We start from the raw sequence: 18,147 nt of genomic DNA, 5'->3' as shown, positions 1-18,147 counted from the left end.
TCTATCTATCTATCTATCTATCTATCTATCTATCTATCTATCTATCTATCTATCTATCTATCTATCTATCTATCTATCTATCTACCAAAGTGCTCACCTCTTATCTCAGTTTCAGTTGAGTTGGAAGCAGATTCAACACTCCTCTGGAAAGCTTTAACATGCCAGGTCAGTGCCGTGATCTTTAAAACTAGGAGAAATATATTTTTTTATTATTGGATTTTTAAAATGCGCTGTGCCTAGAGGCAGAAATGAACAAACTTGCAGGTCAAATTGTGTTTCAGGAAGTCTCACCTTTAGACATCTCACTATCAATGGCTTCAAGCAGGTTAATCATTTCCTTCTGCAGCTGGGTGAAATGTGCTGCCAGGGAATTGTATAAACATTTTTAAATTTGTGCTTGTTGAATTCACCTGTAAAGATGCTGTAGTATAGGGTTTAAAAGTCTTACAGGTACTGATGTACGGCAACACAGAACTGCAAGTGGAGAGTTGGAGCTTCAGCTTCCCGACCTCCCTCCTTAACACCAGGGCTTCCCCATCTGTGAGGGAGTGTGCAGGATGAAGCATAGCAAAGCTGCAAAAGGCATTTCAACCCATGAAGGATATGCTGTCTACTCACCCAGCTGGCTGTTATGCCGGGTTGTTTCCTGGAGCTGTGTGGTCACAGAATCCAACTTTTCTCTCATCTCTGACAAACAAAAGTGTATGTCAGCTTAATTACAGTTGAACAGCAAAATTAAGGATCCTGAAGCCTCCATATAAAGAAGGACTTACCAGTGCAATCCCCCACATTGTATGGCACTGAAAACAGGAAAATCACCATTAAAAATAAGATTTCACAGCATTTTTAATATTTTATATCCACCAGAAAGTAGAGCCTCTTACCTAGTCTGTTGTCAAATGCATCAAAAACACAGAAGAGAAGAAAGGCAAACAAGAAGCGAGAACCTCCAGCCATTGTTCCTTCTCCTAAACATTAATGACCTGCAGTAGCACCAGAAATGTGCTTTATATTTCACCCCCTGGGTGAGTAACAGTGTGAGATGGAGTGGGCTTTCCCAGGAAGGGAGGAGCAAATTGACACTTGCTACTTCAAATAGGTTAAAAGGGAACGGGCTAGAGAGAGACACTGAACAAATACAATGCAACTGATTTTGGCATCTACTTAATCATATTTAGTTACTTTAACAAATTTGTTTCATGTCCTACCCCCAAAAAATGTGTTCAAGTAATTAAATATAATTAAGTGAATGCAAAGAATCGTTGCACTATTTATTCACTGCACATGGTTTTATATTCACGAGAAAACAGTAAAAACAAGAAAAACATTTTTTTTTTTTCTCCAAATGTGCAGACAGTGTAAAAAGAAAATCGAATTGATGGAAATGCAAGATCCGAACATTTTAACTGCTTTGAAAAGATTTCACAACTCAGACTTTTTCAACCTTTGTCTGGTTACCACAACAACCCTGCAGGTCGTGCATGACGCCTTGCCAAAGTATTCATACACCTTGGATTTCCACATTTGGGAAACCAAAATCTTTCATGCATGTAGCTGGTATTTAATGCCATAAAAGTATTTCATATTATAATCAGTGCAGGATGTATTTATGAAGTTTCTCACTGCAACCTGTCAATCCTTCGCCGTATATCTCTATAAGTTCTTCACAAGTATGGAGGGAGGTATCATCTGAATCTCAGTCACACTGGATGGTAAGCATCTGTAAACATTAAGTCTAATAACTTTGACTTGGATTTAGGTCTGGGCTTTGAAAAGACAAAATTGAACACATGGAAATTACTAAATGATCCAAGCGTAGTTCCGGCTGTTTGTTTAGGGTTGTTGTCTAGCAGGACCTCTGCCCCATGATTGTATTTAGCAAATAACAGATTTTTTATAGGCTTACCCGGTTTCATCTCCTTTCCCATCACTTCTGAACTGTTTTTACTTTTATTATTTTTGCAATAACCACTACCCTGAAAGTTTCATTTAGTCTCAGAGCACCTTCTTCCACCTTCTTGCTTTGTTCCCTAAATGGATTCTGGATGGTTTGAAGGCCAGTTAATGACTGGATTGTGTTAGTCCATCACATAAAATCTGCTTTGTGTTGCAATTTGAGAGAAGCTGGAATTTAACTGCCATTCTACAGGCTCTGTGAATGTGACTTGTACGTTTTGTGCAATAGTTTTGTGCATTTATAAATTGGCATACGCCCATTTAATAATTGTAGTTTCAGCAGAATTTTTATTTTTTTTAAGGGGAAAAAACAAGATGTGTTGTAACTTTAGGATGTGTGGTAAGGGTCAACCAGGATGAGGAATACAGAGCAATAACCAAAACTAAAACAAAGCGGAAAGCTCAAATACAAACCTTTTACCGGTGATATGCAGGGGCCCATCTGTTCTGGTAAGTCCATGCAGGTCAGATTAAGTTTCGTCACTGTGATTATGTTGCCCTTACTGTTTATTTGAAGCAAACACTAAAGCCACGCTAATCAAAATCAATCATGGTCAAAGTGTTTACGGAAAAACACACTAAAAGCAGGAAAATGCTTTAATCTGATATTTATCAGGATAAAAAGACATGTTTCTGTTTAGGCATTAGGTATTTTTAGACTTTACATGAAAGAAACCCAAAATAATCACTAGGAAAATAGAGGATGACAGAATTACGCTGCTCAGTAACAGAAAAACAAAAACTAACCAGTAATATTTTGAGGGTTGTAACCAATAGTATCAGATAATTTCACTACAGCAAAGCAAGGTTTCAGTAAAATGATCATTTAGGGGCAACACTTAATAATGTCCTTCATAATGTGTATCTTTAAGAGGCACATGATATTTAACATCGTAGTTTGTTCATGATTAACAATACGTGTTGCCACATATTGTAAACAAGAAAGTATTAGGAAGGTTATGTTTGGAATTCTGTGGGAAAACTTCCCAAAATTGCAGAGAGAACACAAACAAAGCAAACAGATTAACTTAGGTTTTCTTTTCAGATGGCTTACAAAATAGTTAAAATGATCAGTAAATATAAGTTTATACTTCTGATCTCCAAATAAATACTGCTGTTTGTAACTACTGTTAGGTAAAAACAGACATACATACCCACATCTATAAAGGTTTCTGGATTCACTGAACTATAAAAGAGAAATGCACAAATTGTGTGAACAGTTATTGTAAAAAGAAAAGGTTACTGATATGGCTTTGATTATATAGTTGGGTTTATAGAACCTCTATCATTTTTTTTTTTACTTACATAAAAAAAGCTAAAGTCTCGATTTGAAATAATAATAAAAAAAATACATCTGCCACTACGTTCTTATTATAGATGATGGATGTATATGTATCACTATGCTTCACACTAACACAAAATATCTGCATAAACTCATCACATCAGCTGTCAAGCATGGTGGCAGAGGGTTACTGATTTGGATGTATGTGTTTGTCGATTCAGATGCTGCACCCTTTTACAATTTTTAGGGGTTTATTTTAGACGCGTCTAGGAGCCTTAGATAGCTCAGATAGCTTTTTGTATTTGATATTAAAGTTGGACATGTTCCTTAATTATGAAGTTTTTTCATTATTAAATATTAGTAACTATTTCATTTCACACATGTAACGCAACAATGTTCCACCCTTTTGGGGTCTGTGCCCCTATCTGGCAACCCCCAGCATAAAATCTTAAAACCGCCCCTCTCAAAGAGTTACAGAAGAGGATTAGGGCCATTCAAAAAAAAAAAATAATAATAATAGTCTATTCAATTCTGACTTGTTTCTCAGAATTCTGACTTTATTCTCAGAATCCTGAGGAAAAAGTCAGAATTCTGACTTTAATTAAGAAAAAAGGGTCAGAATTGAATTGTTTTTTTTCTTCTTTTGAATGGCCCTAATCCTCTTCCGTAAAGAGAGAACAGAATAATAGCGAAAAGAAAAGGTAAGAGAAAAATTGATCCAGAATGCAGGGCATTTAACCTGAATTGGAAAAACGATATTTTTTTTTTTGTTCAATGTAAAGAAAAGGCTGTCTGTCTCATCTGTCAAGAGGCGGTGGCGGTATTCAAAGAATATAACCTGCGGAGACACTATGACTCCCCTCATAAAGACATAAATCCCGTCATAAATTTAGGCACTCTTGCAATCGTCACAATTTTTCTGTTACAAACTGACCCCGGCCCCCCATCAGAGAAGGGAAAAGTTATGTGGCCCTCACAGGAAAACGTTTGGGGACCCCTGATCTAAACACTCAGGACACCCTACAAGAATAAAAATACAATATTTACGTGATGTAGACGAAATGTGAACATGTTAAGCTATTTTATCAGATTGTGTGATCTATGAAGGCCCGTATGCTCTGAAACAGATAAGCTGTCAGTCTAAACTGATTTCTCTCATCATGCTTCATTTTGTTTTAGGAGAAAGAATAGACTGTATAACATATGGGATGTAAAAACTTTTTTTAAAACAAACACTTTTTAATTCTTTTAAAAACATAATTACTGACCTTGAATGAATAGATTTCTTTATGCATCACGGAGGAGGTCTGGGTCATTTGGAGGTACAGTTTCTGAAAATGAAACAAAGCCAACTGCAAACAAAGGACAGAAAAGATAGTTTAGACAGCAGTAACATGGATACCAGTAGAGAACTGTACAGTAGATTTTGAATACTAAAGACAAACGCTGTAATTATAAACTTTACGCTTTCTTTTAATTTTACAGAATCTGGAGGTCTCAAGCACTAGAGCTTCACTGCGAGTAAAAACTTTCATTTCTGTTAAGCTCTATAAACTATTAAAAAAAAGGTGGAAGTAAAGTAGTTTGTTTTTGTAGCTGCCCATTTTTTTGTTAAATATCCAACTGCAGAAGCTGGAAGTGTTGAAGAATCTACAAAAACCTTGGATGCACAAAAAGACTTAAGATTAAAGAATGGCTGCAGAAGAAAAATTTAAGCAGATGTTTAAAGGGTGTTATGTTTCCAGAGAGTTGGTTTATGATTCAGTTGTACAAGTTGCATGGTTTCTTTGCAGCTTTGAACTGAGCCTGGTCCTTACCTCCATGGAGGACCTTTGCTCCAGGGGCCATCGGTTCAGCTGAGGTCTTGACTTTTCAGAACTTCTCTGTTTCTTGTTTGAGTCATTGGTATGTCTCAATATTCTCCTGCTTTTTCTTTTTTGTTTTCGCCCATGCCTGGGATTGCCTCACTGAGCAGATTCTTTAACTTTCACAATGACTTTAAAGCTTCCCATGCAAGCTTTGTCCTCCTGCGCCTTTGATCCTTAAGGTTTATGTGTATTGTTTTTCTGTAAAGGTCAGGTTTGGTCGTACTGTTTTAAACTATCTTAATACTTTCTCAAGGTCTTTAAGGTTATTTTCTCTGGTCTGCAGCCCTTGTAGGTGATGTGACTGCAGATTTTTCAGGGTGATCTGAATATATTCAGATATATTCAGAATATATTCAGATCAGCTTTGTTCTTTCATAAAGTTACTGTAGTATATCAGGCAGCTAACGCTTAAACAACTTGCTGTGGCTTCGTTGTTACTGTTCAGTCTTAGCTTGATTAAATGGTATCCCAATTAATCCGATTGTGCCTCTTAGTGGGCTCCGCAAAGAGGCACTAACCCTGAGCACTAACCCTCCATTTGGGAATGCGCAAATGGAGGGTTAGTGCTTAGGGGCTGGTTTGGGATTGAGCCACCATCTGTGCTGCTGCCATCAACACTTTGTTTTATAGATGTTCAAGCTTGGCCTGTTTTTCAGTGTTGTCCTGTTTCTCTGACTGTGACTAACTGCGTGTATTCTCTTTCATCCTCTGACATGGGAGCTGGCTGAGAGCAAGTTTGTCTGGCTGTGTCTTTCCTGAAAGGGGCCAACTGTGGAGCTGGTTCACGGTTGCCTTTTGTCACGTCTTGGTTGGTGTTTGTGGACCCAAATGCAGAGACAGGGAGGCAGAGGTGAGTTCTTGCAGATTTAATCAAAGGAAACAGTTTAACAAAGGCAGGAATCCAAAAATCCAACTAAAAATGTAAAGCAAACCAGAACCATGGAGACATCAGGGGAAACCAAACATGAGGAACCAGGGAGAGACGAGGTATGAAGGCAACAACATGAGAAGCCAGCAACGACACTGTCATGATTTTGGTTATGTTGCGCTTTACTTTGCTCCATGTTTCCTAGTTTTATTGGTTTAATTCCTATTTTGTTGTAGTTTCTAGATTTATGTTTGTTCTCATGTTTTTTTGTTTTCCTGTTGCCCTCTTGCGTGTGTGTTCCTTTCCCCTTGGTTCCCTCTATGTCTCCTCACACCTGCTCCTTGTCAGCTCGTTAGCCCTGCCATTGTCTCAGTCAGCTACATATACTGTCCCTCTGCAGTCACTCCTTGTTGGTTCCTTGTCGTTGCAGGCTCCTCTTGTTGTTGTCTTCATACCTTGTCTCTCCCTGGTTCCTCGTGTTTGGTTTCCCCTGATGCCTCCATGGTTCTGGTTTGCTTTACATTTTTAGTTGGATTTTTGGATTCCTGCCTTTGTTAAACTGTTTCCTTTGATTAAATCTAGAAGAATTCACCTCAGCCTCACTGCCTCTGCATTCGGGTCCTCTAAACCACAACCAAGACGTGACACCTTTTGTATCTCTGCTTCTGTCTCTTAGAACCCCAGTCGGCCTCAGCAAATGGCCGCTCACACTGAGTCTGGTTCTGCTGGAGATTTCTTCCTGTTAAAAGGGAGTTTTGCTCTCCACTCTCCCTACATGCATGCTTGGTGTGAGGGATTACTTCAGAGTCAATGCAATCACCTGGTTTTCCTTAGGTAGAAAACTTTGAATCAATTTGGCTGTATGATCTAGCTGAGTGGTAAAGTGCCTTAAGATTCAATGTGTGGGGAATGAAGTTAAATTGGGTGTGATGTCTGTAAGCTACTGAGATTTTAAATTTCCCCTTGGGGATTAATAAAGTATCTATTTATCTCTATCTATCTATTTATGGCATTCACATTGAACCCAGACCTGCAAAAGAATTGCTAGTTTTATGTGCTTTTGCTCACCTGATGTTTTGCCAGCAATTCACCTGCCTGGCAAAAGCAGTTCTGATGGTTGTCGGTTTCACCTCAAGATGGGAGACAGGGATTTTACGGAGTGAAACATGTTACTGTATTTTCTTTGGAAAGCCAAACAAAGCTGCCAGCCTCCCTTGGTTCAGCAGCTGAGATGCTCCCAGTTTGGGGATTCCAGGCGCTATGGCNTGAGATGCTCCCAGTTTGGGGATTCCAGGCGCTATGGCTGGTGATCCTCGTCCTTTCGTCTAGCTAGAAATGTCACTATTGCCTCGCTCCACATTGCAGGGCTCCTGAGCTGCCCTCTACGACCCTCTAGGGATAACATGTAAATTGTTAATCCTGGGGGGTGGAATTTCCATTAGGGTTGAATGCACCTTTACTGTGTTTGTTCCAAGACATACAATATGATCATAACAAACTGACAAGTATCTTGTCTTGACTGGTAAATAAGTAACAGAGATGATTCTGCAAATGATCATGCAAGGACAGCTGGAGATGCTTCTTGCTTCTCACAAGACCCGTACTGGAATAGTAGGAGATGAGGAGTAAGAGCACAAGAATAGAATGTCAAAATAACATTGGATGAGATTAGTATCTGGGTGGAAATACAAAGGTTTTATTTGAAAAAAGGAATAAATTTGGTATTTAAATGCTTTTTTGAAAACCCAAACATAAAAAAGAAGTAATTTGGATTTTGCAATCATACAAACTCTGGTTCAGCATGGCTGTGTGGTGGTTAGCACTTTCGCCTCACAGGGAGATGGTTCTTCATTTAAATCCTGTAAATCCTGGCTGGAACATTTTTGTGTGGAGTTTTCATGTTCTCTGCTGTATCTGAGTGACTATAACATGCATTTTTGGGATTTAAGCATGCCCCAACTAAAATATATTTCTTAAAAATAATTATGAGTTGGATCGAATGCTTTAACCTAGATTAGTTTATCTAGTCTGTGTCAAGCAAGTACTTTTCAAGTCATGGGCCACATTCAAATTCTAGTTCACTTCTCTTTTTTATAAACCACACATTTTCTTAAAATTCAAAAAGTCTTCAGGATAATTACTTATCTGATGTTTTGCAGTGACATTTGAGGGTTTCTAGAATCAGTTTACTAAAGCCATACCCAGCAGCACCACATGACGTTAATGGAAGAGTGCAGGTTCTCTGAATATTTCAGCAACTGTACTGGATAGATGTTACCCACAAACAACAAGCATTAAAAACAGTGTCACATTATCATAAAAAAAACATTAATACTGCTTTTCAAGTACATCTTTTGTAGCATTAAAATCAGCAGGTCTTTTTGTACTGCTGAAGCTTGTATGGAGTCATCTAGACCATCCTGAGATCAGGCTTTGTCTGTGTTTTCTAGAAATACACAAGGAATGAAGAATGGCTCGAAATTGTTTGCTATGCTGTGTCCATGGTCACGAGGCAGTATTTGCAACTCTAATGTATATTTTAAGATTAGGGGGAAAAGGTAAATTCTCAAAAACGGTGCTGCACATGTCAAATCACATTTTAGTTAAGTTTAGTTAGGTCTGGCCTTATCATGTGGATCTCGTTAAACATTGGATCCAAATAAAATATCCTTTGGCAGTCGGACACGTGGGCATCATTTCCAGAATGCGATACAAGGTTTAACAGTATTTCAAAAAGACTATATTGCCAGAAGTGCAGTTTTTATATTTTATTGACAAATATCAGTACAATACTGCTCCATTTTAACTTCTTTTTGCAGGGGTTTTGTTAAGGCGTGTACATGAATAGAAGTTTGTTTACTTGTTTCACGGAAAACCGCGCCATCTTCTGGTGTAATTCTGGTGTAATCGTATTTTTATCCTCTGCTATCATTCAAAGCAGTAAATGTTTGATATATTTTAGTTGCATCAGCTGTTGTGTTGATAATAAAATTAAAGTTTTTGTCAAACGGTCTCCTAGACTATTTTTATTCATAATATATAGCTGTAAAACATGAAAAAATCAAGCTATCGTAATACAGTTCGTGTGCATACCTTATGAATGTGAAGTCTCGCGATAATCCAATTTGCGGACTAGTTATTCAACTTTGTTTCTCGCGATATTTATTTACAGCAGTTGTGCGTTTGATAACAGCGCACCGTTTGACTGCCAAACATGTGACGTCATTAACTAGCGTTGGCGTCCAGTCTACCGTGAATCAACGCTTCCAGTTTCTCTCGTTCTTCCTTAGAAATCCAGTTAGTGTAAACAGCCAGCAGACAAACCTGATCCGTCCCTCTCTCCTACAAGGTAAGCCTTTGTTTTCATGCCGGCTATTTTGTTTCAACAGTTTAATGAATTTTAGAGTAACAGAGGCTAAACACATGACATGATTATATATGTATTATTTAACTATTTGAAACTCTTTAAAATCTAACTACATTTTGTATATATATATCAATGCGCTGCAAAGTGAGGTCCCCTCAGCGTCTGTCTACAACTGGTGTGGTTTATGCGTTTTTTCATATATAAATACTGTTAATAACTAATAATTTCCTGCAGAAAAATAACTTAGTGGAGTTATTGTCACAAAGAAAGAGAAAACAGTAAAACCAGAGACATAAAACACGAAGTACTGCTAATTTTCTTAAATACTATGTTTATTTTGTTTACAGACTTTCTTATTATTATGATATAGGCGGGTTTGCTTCATGCATTGTTAACTATTGCTGACTAATGGTGACTAGAGCTAAAGTAGTTTTGTAAGACAGAATACTGCCTGCAGATTTCCACTGAACTCTGGTCAGCCAGCTACAACATAGCAGAGAGTTATGCAACTATTTCCATCTCTCTTCATTCCTATCTGATTCTTAGGGACCTTTATCTAATCTTATTTACCTTGCAGTTTATTGCAGTGGTCCTCAAAAGATACTCTTTAGTTTTACTGAGAAGAAAATATATATAATTAAGTTAAATATATAGGGCCTAAAGCATGAACAGTTAAAAAAAAGTTGTTTTTGATTAAAAACAATTACAGATTGTTTCAGTGCTGAATATTTTGAGGATGCCAGTGAGCTATGTGTGGGTGGAACTACAGGCATGTCAGAATAAATTTGAATATTATTGAAATTGAATCTGTTTTAGGGATTGAATGTGTATGTATTCATCACACAGACACTTTTAAGATATTTTCTTTGGCTTATTTCCTGTAATGGTTATTGAAAACCCAAATGAAGCCTCGGAACATCAGAACCATAACACATAATTACAAAAAACAAAACAAAAAAGAGATGTATGAGATAGAATTGTCATATAATGAATCTTGTCTCCCAAACAACCACATTAAGTTATTTAGAAAAAAATCCTTAAGGTTCATAAAAGATCATTGAAAACAGGCTGTGTTTTCGTGAAGCATATTCGTAAAAAGTTGAGTGGAAGAAAAAAGTTTCTTATCTGCTTTAAGGGGAAAATGTAAGGAGCTGTTGTCCAAAGTCCTCTTTTCAGATTAGAGTAAACTTACATGTTAGTTGGAATTTAACGTAAAGCTAAAGTTAAAGTCTGGAAAGAGACAAAAGCTGCCTGGGTTTTGATTGGCTAGCAAGCNTATGCGTAATTGCACACATGACAGCGGTTATTGTCGCAAGAAGGAGACATCGAAATGAAGCAAGGAGACGCAGAGAACGCATTTTTTCACTCCGTGTGAATATTTTTGGAATGAACGAGGAAACGATCATCAAAACATTTTGTTAATCCAGCATTCACTCTTGTTAAATCACCCGCAAACCATGGTTCAGCCCCTTGCGCAAAATTCCAGTTTGGGAGCGCAAATGCACTCAAAATTGGAGCTTGATAAATCTGGCCCATAGAGTATGTTCAAAACAAACTGAATAAGTATTTTGTCTTGACTGGTAAATAAGTAACAGTGATGATTCTGCTAATGATCATGCAAGGACAGTTGGAGATGCTTCTTGCCTCTCACAAGACCCGTACTGGTATAATGGGAGAGGAGGAGTAAGATCACAAAAATAGAATGTCAAAATAATTTTGGATGAGATTAGTATTTGGGTGGTGCAGTGAGATCGGCACTGCTGCCTTGCAGCAAGAAGGTTCTGGGTTCGATTCCAGGCATGAGGTCTTTTTGCATGGAGTTTGTATGTTCTCCCTCAGCATGCATGGGTTTTCTCGGGGTACTCTGGCTTCCTCCCACAGTCCAAAAACATGAGTGTTAGGTTAATTGGCTTCTCTAAAAATTCTCCTTAGGTGTGAGTGTGTGGAATGGTTGTTTGTCTCTGTGTTGCCCTGCGATGGACTGGAGACCTGTCCCGGGTGTACCCCGCCTCTCGCCCGTAGACAGCTGGAGATAGGCACCAGCACCCCTCGCGTCCCTACTTGGGATTAAGCGTGTCAGAAGATGGATGGAAATGCAAAGATTTTATTTGAAAAAAGGAATCCTTTCAGTGTTTATATGCTATTTTTGAAAAATAAAAGAACTAATGGGCAATAAAAGAATACAGGCAGCCTTTCTTGAGTTACTGTAGTTTAAAGCTGTATTACATTGACACAGTGTGGCAAGCACCCTCAGAAAGGTTAGCTAAATATCTTCACAAATGGCATGTGTGTATACGCAGATTATCAAATAGTTAAAAACTCTTCCCAACCCAAACATAAAAAAGAAGTAATTTGGATTTTACAATCATACAAACTCTGGTTCAGCATGGCTGTGTGGTGGTTAGCACTTTCGCCTCACAGGGAGATGGTTCTTCATTTAAATCCTGTAAATCCTGGCTGGAACATTTTTGTGTGGAGTTTTCATGTTCTCTGCTGTATCTGAGTGACTATAACATGCATTTTTGGGATTTAAGCATGCCCCAACTAAAATATATTTCTTAAAAATAATTATGAGTTGGATCGAATGCTTTAACCTAGATTAGTTTATCTAGTCTGTGTCAAGCAAGTACTTTTCAAGTCATGGGCCACATTCAAATTCTAGTTCACTTCTCTTTTTTATAAACCACACATTTTCTTAAAATTCAAAAAGTCTTCAGGATAATTACTTATCTGATGTTTTGCAGTGACATTTGAGGGTTTCTAGAATCAGTTTACTAAAGCCATACCCAGCAGCACCACATGACGTTAATGGAAGAGTGCAGGTTCTCTGAATATTTCAGCAACTGTACTGGATAGATGTTACCCACAAACAACAAGCATTAAAAACAGTGTCACATTATCATAAAAAAAACATTAATACTGCTTTTCAAGTACATCTTTTGTAGCATTAAAATCAGCAGGTCTTTTTGTACTGCTGAAGCTTGTATGGAGTCATCTAGACCATCCTGAGATCAGGCTTTGTCTTTGTTTTCTAGAAATACACAAGGAATGAAGAATGGCTCGAAATTGTTTGCTATGCTGTGTCCATGGTCACGAGGCAGTATTTGCAACTCTAATGTATATTTTAAGATTAGGGGGAAAAGGTAAATTCTCAAAAACGGTGCTGCACATGTCAAATCACATTTTAGTTAAGTTTAGTTAGGTCTGGCCTTATCATGTGGATCTCGTTAAACATTGGATCCAAATAAAATATCCTTTGGCAGTCGGACACGTGGGCATCATTTCCAGAATGCGATACAAGGTTTAACAGTATTTCAAAAAGACTATATTGCCAGAAGTGCAGTTTTTATATTTTATTGACAAATATCAGTACAATACTGCTCCATTTTAACTTCTTTTTGCAGGGGTTTTGTTAAGGCGTGTACATGAATAGAAGTTTGTTTACTTGTTTCACGGAAAACAGCGCCATCTTCTGGTGTAATTCTGGTGTAATCGTATTTTTATCCTCTGCTATCATTCAAAGCAGTAAATGTTTGATATATTTTAGTTGCATCAGCTGTTGTGTTGATAATAAAATTAAAGTTTTTGTCAAACGGTCTCCTAGACTATTTTTATTCATAATATATAGCTGTAAAACATGAAAAAATCAAGCTATCGTAATACAGTTCGTGTGCATACCTTATGAATGTGAAGTCTCGCGATAATCCAATTTGCGGACTAGTTATTCAACTTTGTTTCTCGCGATATTTATTTACAGCAGTTGTGCGTTTGATAACAGCGCACCGTTTGACTGCCAAACATGTGACGTCATTAACTAGCGTTGGCGTCCAGTCTACCGTGAATCAACGCTTCCAGTTTCTCTCGTTCTTCCTTAGAAATCCAGTTAGTGTAAACAGCCAGCAGACAAACCTGATCCGTCCCTCTCTCCTACAAGGTAAGCCTTTGTTTTCATGCCGGCTATTTTGTTTCAACAGTTTAATGAATTTTAGAGTAACAGAGGCTTAACACATGACATGATTATATATGTATTATTTAACTATTTGAAACTCTTTAAAATCTAACTACATTTTGTATATATATATCAATGCGCTGCAAAGTGAGGTCCCCTCAGCGTCTGTCTACAACTGGTGTGGTTTATGCGTTTTTTCATATATAAATACTGTTAATAACTAATAATTTCCTGCAGAAAAATAACTTAGTGGAGTTATTGTCACAAAGAAAGAGAAAACAGTAAAACCAGAGACATAAAACACGAAGTACTGCTAATTTTCTTAAATACTATGTTTATTTTGTTTACAGACTTTCTTATTATTATGATATAGGCGGGTTTGCTTCATGCATTGTTAACTATTGCTGACTAATGGTGACTAGAGCTAAAGTAGTTTTGTAAGACAGAATACTGCCTGCAGATTTCCACTGAACTCTGGTCAGCCAGCTACAACATAGCAGAGAGTTATGCAACTATTTCCATCTCTCTTCATTCCTATCTGATTCTTAGGGACCTTTATCTAATCTTATTTACCTTGCAGTTTATTGCAGTGGTCCTCAAAAGATACTCTTTAGTTTTACTGAGAAGAAAATATATATAATTAAGTTAAATATATAGGGCCTAAAGCATGAACAGTTAAAAAAAAGTTGTTTTTGATTAAAAACAATTACAGATTGTTTCAGTGCTGAATATTTTGAGGATGCCAGTGAGCTATGTGTGGGTGGAACTACAGGCATGTCAGAATAAATTTGAATATTATTGAAATTGAATCTGTTTTAGGGATTGAATGTGTATGTATTCATCACACAGACACTTTTAAGATATTTTCTTTGGCTTATTTCCTGTAATGGTTATTGAAAACCCAAATGAAGCCTCGGAACATCAGAACCATAACACATAATTACAAAAAACAAAACAAAAAAGAGATGTATGAGATAGAATTGTCATATAATGAATCTTGTCTCCCAAACAACCACATTAAGTTATTTAGAAAAAAATCCTTAAGGTTCATAAAAGATCATTGAAAACAGGCTGTGTTTTCGTGAAGCATATTCGTAAAAAGTTGAGTGGAAGAAAAAAGTTTCTTATCTGCTTTAAGGGGAAAATGTAAGGAGCTGTTGTCCAAAGTCCTCTTTTCAGATTAGAGTAAACTTACATGTTAGTTGGAATTTAACGTAAAGCTAAAGTTAAAGTCTGGAAAGAGACAAAAGCTGCCTGGGTTTTGATTGGCTAGCAAGCTGACCTGACCTAAACCCATAGATGCATTTTCAAAAGTCTGTTTGCAGCTGTATAAATAAACCTTTTTCTTTAATCATAATTTACAAATAACACATTTTTGTAATATTAATACTTTGATGCCATTTATCTAGCATTTTTGGTGCACTTTTATAGGATATATATATGTTTCTAGCTTTCATTGTCATTACACTGTCATATATATATATATATATATGTTTCTAGCTTTCATTGTCATTACACTGTCACAAGTACAGAGCAACGAAATTAACTCTCTGCATTTAACCCATTCATCCCCAATTGATGGGTTAAATGCAAGGGAATAGTGGACCACCATCCTGGGGAGCAGTGTCGGGTTAAGGGTCTTTGCTCAGGGACTCAGGGTGGCAGTCTGTGGGTGTGGGGCTTGAACTCAGAACCTCTGCATTCCTAGCGCAATGCCCTAACCACTAGGCCGCCACTCCTCTTTTTGCCTTTATTTCATAACATAATATGCCCTGTTTGGCTCTTCAGGGTCGGACAAGTTGCCAAGGTGTTGTCCAAAAACCTCAGAGCCAATGATGCAGAAAAGCTTAAGGCTGCTATCAAATCAACCTGAGCTTCCTGATCACCTCATCAGAGCCAGAAGCTGATCGCCTCCATGCTCAACACATTTATGCCTTAATATATGCTATTAAGTTCAAACTCTGTACAGTACATCTTTTCAGTAAGGTGAAATGTATGTACTAGTTGTTCAGTTTGTGACCTAAAATAAATAAAGTCATTTTAGTTCATGTAGATGCACCTGTATTTATCCTTACTCCACATTACTTCTGAGGTCAGAACTTGGATCTTGTTATAACATCAGTTGCAATCTAACGGTGGTATCGTTGCAGCCTGAAAATATTTGGAAGGGCTTCGTTAATTTTGAGTCAATAGCAAATCATTTCTTCCCTTCCCTAATTCATATGCTCATTTTACATGTGAGCTTTATTTTTTATTGGTAATTTAAAGATCTTTAGGATGTTTTATATCACCATATTCCAATTTAATTTGTTTCAGATGCCTGTTTAAAATACTGATTGTATTGCTTAGCAATCTGGCTAACTACTGTTAGATCATGTTGTTCGTAGCTTAACAGTTAAGCATCACTTTGATTATAACACAGGCTTTACAGTACTTTAGCTGATTTGAATGAATGTATAAAAGGGTTGGTCTAAAAAAAAAAAAAAAAACTTGTTTAATACAGCAGCAGGTACGAGTGGCAGCCATATTGGATTTTGAGGTTGGCTTTGAGTTGGAATGCATCAGGCTTCATGTTTGAAGTTTGACATTTTGATAGCTCAGTATAAATAAGATTAATCCACATCCCTAAATTAAGTAAAAAATGTCCAAGAATAAATGTTGTTTGTTTTTTTTTCAATACTTTTGACTAAACAATATTCCTAAATACCGGTATTAGAGTCAAGTTCCTTTTACCGTTCTTATGCACTGAGTTGGTTCTTTTCAGAAAATGTTTAGAACGTATGACGATCCACCCCCTCCACAGGTCAAGATGTCCCTCTCTGGCTGGGTGTGTGTGGTCACTGGTGCCTCCAGGGGAATCGGCAGGGGAATAGCGCTCCAGCTTTCAGAGGCCGGAGCTACCATTTACATCACAGGACGGCAAGAGAAGACCCTGAAACAAACTGCTGCAGAGGTAAAACTTAAACCGTTTTTTTTTTTTTTTCAAGTGAATTCAAAAGGTATTCTTCCAAAAGTGTTTTGCAAAACACTTGACCATTCTTTGTTTTTTTTGTTTTCCTTTTTCCTTTTTTACAATGTAGGTGACTGAGAGAGGTGGAAAGTGTATTCCAGTGATCTGTGATTCCACCAAGGATGAAGACATTAAGGCCCTTTTTGAAAGGATCCAACAAGAGCAGGATGGCAGACTGGACATCTTGGTGAACAATGCCTATGCTGGAGTTAAGGTTTGCATTATAAAAACAAATAGAGACTGCTTTAGGTGCATTATTGATTTTTGAAGTAAGACTAATTTGTGTTTCCTTAATTATAAGGAAAGAGAGGAAGCAGGGATTCATGCAGGATGTTTTGCCTCATTAAAATTGTAATTGCAGGATATCTTTGATAACATGGGGAAGAAGTTCTGGGAAACGGATCCATCTATCTGGGATTCTATCAACAACACAGGCCTGAGGTACTGTTAGCCTTTCAACTATCTAAATCACAATTTCCTTTCAATGCCTTATTATTTCCCTTACGATCAGTTGAAGTTGTTTTATATTAAGTTTTAGTTCACCTATTTAGTGAATTAAAGTTTGAAATAAAAATTTAATTGCCAGCTATACCGACATATTATTGTTCTGTTTTGTTGTTGTTTTTTTAGGGGGCACTACTTTTTCTCCGTTTATGGGTCCCGCTTAATGGTGGCTCAAGGTCGGGGTTTAATAGTGACCATTTCCTCTATGGGTGGGCTGCGCTACTTCTTCAATGTGCCATACGGGGTTGGTAAAGCAGCTGTGAGTTCTTCCAATGATTTACTTTCCCATCCAGTTTGATTTCATTATCAACACTTGCTAAAAGTCCTGTCAAAGTCAATAAAAAGAATCCCGCTTTGTTTTCTTTTTTGTGTTTCCAGTGTGACAGGCTGGCAGCCGACATGGCGGTTGAGCTGAAGAGCCGGGGAGTGACTTCCATCAGCCTGTGGCCGGGACCGGTACAAACAGAGCTTGTGTCACAGTTGGTAATCCAGAAGGATGCAACACAGGGTTTGGACTCCAAGGTCGGCTACTGTTAAACAGCAAATCTGTTTTTAAAAGCAACCAGCTGAATCCTAATTTTTGGCTTTGTTTTTTTTTTTTTTCCCTTAGTTTAAGGACGTATTTTCCAACGGGGAAACCACAGAACTAAGCGGAAAGTGCATTGTCAGCCTTGCTAATGGTAAACAATGAAATTAGTTATTATCTCACCAATGTTATGCCTTAATGTTGCATTCAACATTTGGAATGTGTTTTTTCTATCAACAGTCTTGAAAACAAAATCAAGACATGTGATAAAAATGTCCACCTTTCAACTTAACATATATTGTGCACAATTATTCTGAAAAGCATACACTTTTAAAGGTATAGTGGAGAGTTTCACAAAATTTGGAAAAGACCTGCCCTCTTCTCTTAAAAAAAAATAAAATGCACATGCACAACCCTGTATTTGCACCCGAGAAAGAACGCTTATTAAACACGTGCGAGATCATGCACGAGCCCATTTCTCCTCATGCACGCTCTGTTTAAGAGTTGCTGCTTGCATCGCTCATACAAGCTCACTTTCCAAAAGAACATTTGCAATTTTTCCACTATGTCAGACTCACCATGGGTAAGTGAAAATGGGGAGGATGGCCTTACGTAAACATATCACCAGAATGATTGACAATTAGGAGGACCACTTATTTCGATGATCTACCCGGAAAAAGAACATCCTCTACTATGCCTTTAAGAGTGAAATATGAGAAATTAAGGTAAAACTTTTATTTTTACATTTGAGTTTTCTCCAAAGCAAAAAAAGCAAGCCACAAAGGAAGAAAGGTGGGGAAAAAAATCAACAGGATTA

General features: G+C 37.4%; 2 protein-coding genes across 2 annotated transcripts in view; one reads left to right on the top strand and one right to left on the bottom strand.

Annotated features, from left to right (window-relative positions):
- The window catches only part of LOC107087713 (putative leucine-rich repeat-containing protein DDB_G0290503), an 18,747-nt gene extending 17,748 nt beyond the window's left edge, over positions 1–999 (bottom strand). The window contains exons 1-6 of the mRNA XM_015379436.1: positions 885–999; positions 774–800; positions 619–687; positions 449–538; positions 292–360; positions 98–187 (exon numbers count right to left, since the gene is read on the bottom strand). Of these exons, the coding sequence (XP_015234922.1) occupies positions 98–187; positions 292–360; positions 449–538; positions 619–687; positions 774–800; positions 885–957 (418 nt within the window). The 5' untranslated portion in view covers positions 958–999. The remainder of the gene's footprint in view (positions 1–97; positions 188–291; positions 361–448; positions 539–618; positions 688–773; positions 801–884) is intronic.
- A 12,128-nt stretch (positions 1,000–13,127) lies between these two features.
- dhrs1 (dehydrogenase/reductase (SDR family) member 1) overlaps positions 13,128–18,147 on the top strand; it is a 6,669-nt gene continuing 1,649 nt past the window's right edge. The window contains 7 exon segments of the mRNA XM_015379443.1: positions 13,128–13,275; positions 16,094–16,243; positions 16,371–16,514; positions 16,662–16,741; positions 16,931–17,063; positions 17,183–17,326; positions 17,415–17,500. Of these exon segments, the coding sequence (XP_015234929.1) occupies positions 16,100–16,243; positions 16,371–16,514; positions 16,662–16,741; positions 16,931–17,063; positions 17,183–17,326; positions 17,415–17,500 (731 nt within the window). The 5' untranslated portion in view covers positions 13,128–13,275; positions 16,094–16,099.

Source organism: Cyprinodon variegatus, unplaced genomic scaffold (genome assembly GCF_000732505.1).
Source record: "Cyprinodon variegatus isolate N-32 unplaced genomic scaffold, C_variegatus-1.0 Scaffold192, whole genome shotgun sequence".
NCBI classification, from domain to species: Eukaryota; Metazoa; Chordata; class Actinopteri; order Cyprinodontiformes; family Cyprinodontidae; genus Cyprinodon; species Cyprinodon variegatus.
This window is presented reverse-complemented; position numbering and strand designations above follow the sequence as displayed.